We start from the raw sequence: 9,442 nt of genomic DNA on the forward strand, positions 1-9,442 counted from the left end.
GAATTAGATAAGGAAATCTTGGGATGCCTGGGTAGCTCTATCACTAGGCATCTGCCTTCAGCTTGGATCATCATCCCAGGCTCCTGGCATGGAGCCCCACGTTGGGGCTCTCTGGTCAGCAGGAAGCCTGCTTCTCCTTCTCCCTCTGCTGCTCTGCCTGCTTGTGTACACACACACACTCTCTCTCTCTGTCAAAAAAATAAATAAAATCTTTTTTTTTTAAAGGAGTTTCTGTATTGAGTGGGATAAGCATTAAACAAAGCACGTGGGGTAAGCATCCAATATATGTCAGTCAACGCTACAAACATTTCCACAAAGAGATAGGTCTGGAATTTGAGAGGGTTTAGCTGAAGTGGGGGTTATCTCTGAATAGTCTGTTACTTTCTCCCTCAGGACACACAGCCTCAAGCCCCCAGCCAAACACCTCTGCCCAGGCTTGGAAAACATATCCACCACCAGCTTCTTCTTCCCCGAAGTTGCAGCCTTTTGAAATCATATGCCTTCCCTTCTAACCTGTCCCCTGCTCTTCAGCTCTTACCCCCGTTCACTATAAACTTGGTCTTTCATGGGTCTTTCACGCCTCAGTCCCGCCAAGTGCCCTGGATTCCCGCCTGGGGGTCCGAGTCCTTGTCACTCAAGAGCGCCCCCTTCAGGAAGGATTGCGAAGCAGTGGGGAAAGCTGGGATTCAGAGCCAGACAGCCTTTGCTGGGGGAGATGGCGCTCCTGGTTCCACGGATTTCTCCTGTGTGGCTTTAGAGAAGTTAGTTCACTTCTCTGAGTCTGACTTCTCCACAACGGGGATGCTCTTTACCGCACACCAGCTGTTACCGAAGGAGGTAATTATTTAGAACTGGCTCACAGTGTGATACATGGCAGATGCTCAAAAATGTTATTTTCTCCTTCCTTCCCCTTCCCTTTCTCTTATTATTTATTACATGACAACTTAAACAGGGTGAGTTCCCTGAGAAAACTCTCTTTGACCTCCGTACATATTTTTCTGCATTACGCATAACCTCTTCTGCTTTATCGGTAATTTTTTTTTCAGCTCTCCCTGTCTTCCAAGTGTGTAATTTAAAACTTTTTGAGGGGGTGGGGAAGAGGAACCTGGATGGTTCAGTGGGTTACGTGTCAGACTCTTGGTCCCAGCTCAGGTCTCCATCCCAGGGTCATGAGTTCAAGCCCCACATCCTGCTACAGCCTACTTAAAAAAAAAAAAAAAAAAAATTTAATGCAAAGTCCAACATCTATTCTGGGCTCCTCAGTTTTCTGCCTGACAAGTGGTAACCATGCCCCAAGAAAGCTTTTGGTGAAGCATTTAGAATTCTGATCTCTGGAGAAGGAGGAAGGGAAGGAACGCATCTGTTCTGAGAAGCAGACCCATTTTCTCTCTTGATTGATTCAGAGTATATTCTGGAGTTCGTTTTGTTTTGTTTTTTTAAGATTTTATTTATTACTTGACAGAGAGAGACACAGCGAGAGAGGGAACACAAGCAGGGAGAGTGGGAGAGGGAGAAGCAGGCTCCCTGCTGAGCAGGCAGCCCTATGCGGGGCTTGGATCCCAGGACCCTGGGATCATGACCTGAGCCAAAGGCAGACGCTTAACGACTGAGCCACCCAGGTGCCCCTGAAGTTTGTTTTTTTTTTATTCCACTTGGAAAGCATTTCCACTCCCACGCCCCTCATGTGTTTGCTCTTCCTTAGGTTCCTGGGTTGGAGAAGGCATCTTCCCCTCAACCTCCACATGGTGTCCTGGCCCTGAGAGACCTCATTCTGGGGACTTCCTGTCTTGTCACACAGCTAGCCATTGTGACTGCTCTTTTTTTTTTTTTTTAGATTTTATTTATTTATTTGACAGAGAGAGATCACAAGTAGACAGAGAGGCAGGCAGAGAGAGAGAGAGGGAAGCAGGCTCCCTGCTGAGCAGAGAGCCCGATGCGGTGCGGGACTCGATCCCAGGACCCCGAGATCATGACCTGAGCCGAAGGCAGCGGCTTAACCCACTGAGCCACCCAGGCGCCCCCATTGTGACTGCTCTTGAACTCATTCTTGGCATCTGCTTCTGTTCCTCTTCTATAGAAATAAGGGTCTGCGATTACTCTAGATTAAGATTCCGCAAACTCTTCCTGCAAACGACCAGACAGCAAGTACCTCAGACTCAGCTCCGCCTGACATGGGCTGTGGACATACATAAAAGAATGCACGCGACTATGTCCCAATAAAACTTTATTTATGGACACTGAAATTTGAATTTCTTATCATTTCCACACATCACAAAACATCTTTCCTCTTTTGATTCCTGCCAACCACTTATTTGTAAAGATTATTATTATTTTTTTATTGTTATTGTTAATAATCTCTATACCCGGCTCGGGGGCGCCCACTTGTGACCAGGAGATCGAGAGTCACGCACCCTTCCCACTGAGCCGGCTGGGTGCCCCTCTCCCCTACCATTTAAAATGCAAAAAGCACTCCTGGCTCAAAGTTAGGCAGCGGGCCAGACTTAGCCTCTGAAGTTAGCTTGCTGACCTCACAGAGCAGTAGTTTAATTGTCTTTAAAGTCCCTCCCACCTCTGAGAAACTGTGGCAAAGCCAAGACTTTTCCTGCCTCTCAGAATAGTGTGCTCAGGTCTGGGATGGGAGAAGCCATCCTTGGAGGACGAGAGACAGACAGACAGACAGACAGACTGGTGGCTCATTTTCCTCACCCTCTCCATTCTGCCTGACCTGGGTCCCAGCCTCAGTGGAACCTGATGTCTGTGTACTCTGAGCGGGTTTCCTTGGGCTCCTGGGTCTCCCGTGGTCTGAGGCCTGAGAAGTGGAGGGTAGCATAATGGAGCTCCTCTTGGTTATTCTGTGATTCTGAGGCTTGAGTGAATGATTTGGGTCCTGGACAAGTGTGGGCAACAACATGGAGCTCCTTCTGGTTCTTCTTCAATTCCAGGGAATGAGCACCGGGAGGAGGGGCTCGTGAAGGACTGCGCTGTGCGGCTTTCCGATTCGGAGCCTGAGGGGAAAACAACCATCCTTCGTTCCTTCCTCCCTCCCTTCATTCAGCAGATGCTGGAGACCTTAGCATGTGCCAGGTGCAGGTTGAGGACCTGGGGATTGATTACATCTTGGGGCAGGAACAAACAGTATATAACGTCTGTGGCTTAAGCCACCCGTTCTGTGGTTCTTTGCTGTGGCAGCCTGAGCAAACAAACACAGGCGGATTCCTGTGGCCGCCACCACAGTCAAGATGAGAACTGTCCCATTGCTGCAAAGCTCCTCCCTTGCTATTCCTTTATGGTCCTCATCAGCCTCCTGTCCCCAGCCCTGGCAACTATGAATCAGTCCTACATCTCTATAATTTCACCATTTTCAGGGTGTTATAAATATGGAGTCATGCGTATATGACCATTTGAGGTTGGCTTTTTTTTTTTTTTTTTTGGTCTCTAAGGTTTTTCACCCAGTAGCTTCTTTTAATTGTTTGTTCCTTCCTTTTTTTATAATTTTAGATTTTATTTATTTGACAGAGAGAGAGAGCACAAGTAGGCAGAGAGGGAGAGAGGGAAAAGCAGGTTCCCCACTTTTTTTAGTATATGTGCTGCCGAAGCGAGCACAGGTTCCCCACTGAATAAGGAGCCTGACACAGGGCTTGCTCCCAGGACCCTGAGGTCATGCCCTGAGCCGAAGGCAGATGCTTAATGGACTGAGCCACCCAGGTGCCCCTCATTTGTTCCTTTTGATTGCTGAGTAGTACCCCATGGGGGTAGACGGACCTGTTTGGGTAAGGATAGCATGCTTGTAAAGGATAGCATGCACGAGAAAGAGAGCCAGGCGGTGAGAGAGGAAGCAGGGGGCATGCACAGGAAATGGGGTCTGGTGTGGGGTGGCAGAAGTGGTTTGGGTATATTTTGAAGGGGATTTGCTGATGGGTTAGTTGTGGGGTGGTAGAGAAGAGAGGAGCAAAAGATGACTTCCAGGATTTCAGCATAGGCAGCGGGGCGGATGTGGTGCTGAGATGTGTGCTAAGATGGGCCGGGGGGGAGGGGAAGCCTACAGGGTAGAGTTAGTCTTAAGTTCTGTCTCAGGCAGGCTCAGTCCAAGACGCCTGTTAGACATCCAAACAGAGGTTTGTAAATGCTTTACAGGTACAGTGAGCATGATGGACCCTTAGAACGATCTCAGGTGGAAGAAAAAAAGAAAAGAAAGAGCATGATCCTAGGTAATAAGGATTACTATTTTCCCCCCATTTTATAGGTAAAGAAACTAAGGCACAGGGAAATTAAGAGATTTGTCCATGAACGCACAATGATAATACCAGGATTGATCCCAGACAAGCTGACTTCAGAGCCCTGCTCTTAATCACTAAATACACTGCCTCTCGACGATATTAATAATGATCACATCATTAACTATAATCAGTAACATCATCAGAGTGGTAATCATGGCACGGCCGTTCCATTTTAAGCAAGTGCATGCTTTCTAATCCTTGAACCGACTCTCAGAAAGAAGCAGAGGGAGAAATGGAGGCTCTGAGGGAGCGACCGATTTGGTCAAGGTCTCACAGAGAGTAGGTGCCAGAATCAGGACTTGAATCCAACACCTGCTCCTTTTCCGCCTTGACATCCCTCCGGGGAAACGTTGCGACAGGACAGGAGAGGAGCCAGGGGAGAAGTCTGAGCCCAGAAAGCACACGCAGCCCAAGAGCCACTCACCAGGGGGCCAGGGTTAGGGAACACGTTGATATAGTCCAGGATTGTGCTTCTCCGTGCAGGCCTGGGCCTCAGCGGCATCCCTGCTGGGGCCGGAGTCCCCACCTGGGCCGGAGTCCCCGCCTGGGCCGGAGTCCCTGCCTGGGCCGGAGTCCCTGCCTGGGTCTGTTTCTTCCTCAGAGTCTTCCTGCTGGGGGAACAACCAGCATGTGCCCCTTGGAACCTCACCAGCCCCAGCCCCACACACCAGCCCCACACACCATCATTCTGGCTCCTCACTCACAGGACCAGGAGGAGGCAGAGGAAAAGAAAGGTCATGACGCCAGTTCCCAGAAATGTTCCATTGGAGAATGCTTGTGAGGCGAGACCCTTATCTGACAAGAAAACAGACAGCCATCTCTAAGCCTCTCCCATTAACCTGGAGCCTCACGCCCACAGGCCACAGGGCGTTTAGGCTTTCAGCTCCCTTCCCAGACATTTTATCTGAAGCCCCTTCTGTCCAAGTCTTGGAAACCCTGGGGCACCCCAGGCCCAGGTGACAGGACTTCCTGTTTGGATTTCCCTCTGCATCCCTGGCCACAGGGTCTGAGTGCCCTTTCCCAGCTCCTGCTCCAACCACAGGAAGCTGGCCCCTGCCCCATTCAGCATCCAGTTGGTGTCTGGACCTGGGAGCAGCAGGACCGCGGCGCTCTGTTTCCCGTGCACATTCCAGGCTTCACAGGTGACTCTGAGGCCGGAGCCCAGCGGCCCACTGAGGTTCAGGGAGCTGTTGGCCCAGGGCCCAGCAGAGCTGGAGGTGACGGTCCAGGAGGCGTTGCTGTGGTTCCCCTCCAGCAGCTCCTCCCCCAGCCGCCAGCACAGGGTGGGGGCGGGCTGGGCTCGGGAGGAGCAGCTACAGCGCAGCCCCTCGCCCTCCCAAGAGCAGGAGGGGCTGAGCAGCCGCGGGGGGTCTGCGGGAGAAAGGGAAAGGGTCAGCGGTGCCCCTGCTCCCCAGGCCCTGGGCAGCCTGCCCCCAGGGGTTCCCACACTCACAGACCACAGAGAGATGCAGGGAGATGTGCCCGGAGCCCAGTGCGTTCTGGGCTTGGCAGATGAGGTCTCCTTCATGTTCCATTTGTATCTGAGGGAGCTCCAGGATCCCAGGGTGTGCGGGCTGGGAGGGGCTCAGAGTCTGTCCCCCCAGGACCCAGCTCAGCTGGGCTGGGGGGTTGCTGTGGGTAACACAGAGCAGATGCAAGCTTTGGCCCTCCGGGACTGGGAGGGATGTGCCATTCCCAAGGTTTTCCAGGACTAGGAGGGGAAAGAGACAGGACAGATGCTCAGCTGAGGGCACAGGGACCCTTCGGGGCGCCAACATTCCGACACTGAGGCCCCAGAGTGGCCCCACGAGGCCATGGTTTCTCTGGCCTCCTTCCTACCTGTTCTATTTGCATACAGGGTCGTCACTCTCAGGTTCTCTGGGGCGTCTGAAACAGAGACAGGGTTCTGGCTTTAGACAAGGGGCAGCCCTCTGGGCGGAGAACCCTCCTTGGAGACCAAGATGGCAGGACTGGGTTGGGGGTGTGGGGGCGGGGGAGGGGCGCGGACTGAGTCAGCAGCTGACCGATTCTCCTCCGAGGGGCCCAAGGGAATAGATAGGTAAGGAGGGCTGGTGTCTGTGATTTGTGACTTATAATAAGAAATATCTGTTTGGTCTCTGTCCGGTTCCTGGTGCAGAGCTCCTAAAACCCTTGGAATTTCCTACGTGATGAGAGTCATAAAGGTGTCTTGATATTAATAACAAACTCCTTTCCACTACACCTGGGTTTATGCAAATGAGGCGATTTTCGGAAAGCACCTCCGTTCGGCCCCACCCCTGACTTCCAGGGAGGGGAGAGAGGCCGGAGGTGGAGTCTGTCCGCAATGGCCGGTCATTTGCTCAATCCTGCCTTATTGAAACCTCCATAAAAACCCAAAAGAACGGGCTTCGGAGGGTTTCCAGGTGGGTGAGCGCGTGGAGGTGGCAGGACCAGGGCGCACCCGGAGAGCAGCCCTCGCCTCGTGCCTGCCCCGCCCCCCACCCCCGAGTCTCTTCCACCCGCTGTTCCTGTTCTATCCGCCAGTGGTAGCCCGAGACCGTCAGTAAAATGTTCTCGAGTTCTGTGAGCTACTTTATCACATTAATTAAATCCGAGGAGGGGGTCACGGGAAACTCCGATCTATAGACGGTTGGTCAGCCTGGGCTTGAGGCTGGCCTCTGAAGGGTGGGTGTGTGTGTGTGGGTGTGTGTGTGTGTGTGTGTGTGTGTGGTCTTGTGGGACTGATCCCGCCCCCCCGCAGGATCTGACTCTGCCTCCAGAGTGTGGTGGAGCTGAAGCGGTAGAACGCCTAGCTGGCATCAGAGGACTGCCTGGTGGTGTGCAGGGGGAGCCCACATCCGAGATGGAAGTGGGATCGTCAGCCCCAAAAGGCCTGGGACCCTGCCCCTAGCCCCAGCCTCCTCATCCCTCTCCCTTTCTGGAAACTGGGGCCCGGCAGGTCGCACTCACACTGCACAGAGAGGTCCAGGGTGCGGCTCTGGGAGCCAAGCCCGTTCTCCGCTCGGCAGGTGTAGCAGCCCGAATCCCCAGGCTTTACCGCGGGCAGCACCAGCTCCAGGGCTCCAGAGCCCCCCGGGGGGGACCTAGAGAGGACCCGGTCCTCCAGGGCCCAGCTCAGCGTGGCGGGGGGCCGGCCGTCAGCGGCGCAGAGCAGTCGCAGAAACTGGCCTTTCTCAGCCTCCAGATGCGCGCTGTCGCCCTGGGGCTCCAGGGCTGGAAACAGCAAGAGAAAGGCTGCAGGGAGGAACGACATCTCCCTCGCCCTCCTGACACCAGCTCGTCCTCCCGCCAGGACTAGCCCCCACCCTGCCCCGGGCCCTCCGTACCTGATGTGTCGCCTCGGGAAACGCTGATAACCAGGTCTTTGGGGGCATCTGCAACAAGATTGAGAGCTGGCTCTGGGGAGGAAGGTGGGGTTCTTGACCGTCTGAGGGAACGCCCGCGGGGTGGAGGTGGGGAGAAAGTGGGACGACCCTCGGGACACAAGTGACAAACATGGGCTGAGGCAGTGTGCTGGGCTCCTCACGGGCCTCTCTGGGCTGCCCCCCGCCCTCCCGCCAGCTGCGGCATCTCTCCACCTACACGACCTCCGTGCCCATCAGCACGCGCTGATGCCCCGCCACCAGACTCACAGGCAACGTTAAGTCTGGTGGTTCTCTCTGTGCTCACGCCCTTCCTGGAGAAGTCCACACGGCAGGTGAGGTGAGCGCCGTGGTCCTGGGGTCTCGGAGTGAGAGTAAGCACTGAGAAGTAGGAGGACCTGGGTCTGGGCCCTGGGGCGGAGATGGTGGCCCCCAGCCAGGAGAAAGTAGGGGCTGGACAGTCCTCAAAGTTCCAGTTAAACACACAGATGACTGTCACCGGACGTCCTGGCTCCAGGATCTCTGGGACGTAGACATCTGGCTTCTGGGTGAGGGCTGGGATACAGAGAGGCACATAGGAGCCCCAGAAGGGGGTGTTGCAGGGGGCGACCCCTGGTCTGTTCCCCATAGTACCCCCTTCCCAGTGGGGAGAGGCGGGGGATGGCAGGGAGGAGGAGAGGCCCCACCCCTGGTCAGTTCCGCACCTGTCACTTGCAGATAGAACTGGTTTCTCACAAAACTGTATTGCACGTGACGGCCTCTCTCCACCCGAAAGAAGTACACTGCCGAGTCTTCCATCTGGGCCTCTCTGATCAGCAGGGAACAACTCCGGTTCTGGGGATTGCCAATGAGCTGGAATCGGTCCCGGGGCACGGTCTGCACTGCTCGATTCGGGTTGTTTGTGGCCACTGGCCTTCCAATGCTCGAGTCTGTCCCGGCGAGGAACCAGTAGCCCAGAGCGGGGGTGTCCTCCGTCCAGCCAATCGGGGGGTAGGAGAGGGTGCAGGGCACGTGCACACACAGGCCCTCCTGCACCGTCACCACCTGCTGCACTTGCAGTGAGAATCCCCAGGACTGAGCCAGAGACCCTGTGGGAGACAGAGGTTCAAGCTCCAGCCCCAGGACCGGCCCCCACCCAGGCCCCTTCTGGCCCTTGGCCCACTCACCGCCCCACAGCAGGGCCAAGAGCAGCAGTGGGAGCATCTCTGCACAAGAGGTGCTTGGGCCGGCCCCCAGACGCTGGGAGGAACAATGGGCAGGGCCGAAGGGGAAGAACCCGGCAGAGGAAGCTGAACCCCAGGCGCCTGGGCCCCACATGACACTCCCCGTCCTTGCCACTTGCCACTCCCCACCCCAGCTCATCCACTGGCACTCCAGGTCTTCTCTGGGGTGCCCGCCCGGTGCACAGGACCACAGAGCTGGTCCTTCCGGCAGTCACCTCCCCAGGGAGGGAGTGGAAGGCGTGTGAGGCGGTGGGGCTGGGGCCAGTGGAGGGTAGGGGCTCTCCCCCTGGGCCCTGGGTCACTGGGGAAGCAGAAGTGAAAGTACACGGTGAACCCTTCTTCAGACAGGGGCCCTGGGGGTGGTGGTCAGTGCAGAGATGCCTTTTGGGGAGTGGGGGAAAGGCTGGTCTTGAAATTCAGAATGTCCAGCTAAAGTCTTTTTTTTTTATTTTTAAAAAGATTTTATTTGAGAGACAACACGAGAGAGGATGAGCAGAGGGGAAGGGCGTGGGGGGGGGGGCGGGGGAGGGACAAGAAGACGAACCGCTGAGCAGAGAGCCTGACTCCGGCTAGACCCAGA

At 55.1% G+C, this 9,442-nt stretch overlaps 1 protein-coding gene across 1 annotated transcript; it reads right to left on the minus strand.

Moving 5' to 3' along the window:
- Positions 1–2,034: 2,034 nt before the first annotated feature.
- SIGLEC10 (sialic acid binding Ig like lectin 10) lies at positions 2,035–8,941 on the minus strand. Its single transcript, XM_045988227.1, has 12 exons — positions 8,806–8,941; positions 8,344–8,727; positions 7,910–8,194; positions 7,604–7,651; positions 7,227–7,490; positions 6,117–6,164; positions 5,731–5,988; positions 5,364–5,648; positions 4,982–5,072; positions 4,702–4,888; positions 2,707–3,005; positions 2,035–2,124 (listed from the first exon to the last, which is right to left on the minus strand). The coding sequence occupies exons 1-11, from the start codon at positions 8,840–8,842 to the stop codon at positions 2,739–2,741; spliced, it is 2,154 nt and encodes a 717-aa protein (XP_045844183.1). The 5' UTR covers positions 8,843–8,941; the 3' UTR covers positions 2,035–2,124; positions 2,707–2,738.
- Between the last annotated feature and the right edge of the window lie 501 nt (positions 8,942–9,442).

The sequence above is a fragment of the Meles meles genome, chromosome 19 (assembly GCF_922984935.1).
Source record: "Meles meles chromosome 19, mMelMel3.1 paternal haplotype, whole genome shotgun sequence".
Classification (NCBI taxonomy): Eukaryota; Metazoa; Chordata; class Mammalia; order Carnivora; family Mustelidae; genus Meles; species Meles meles.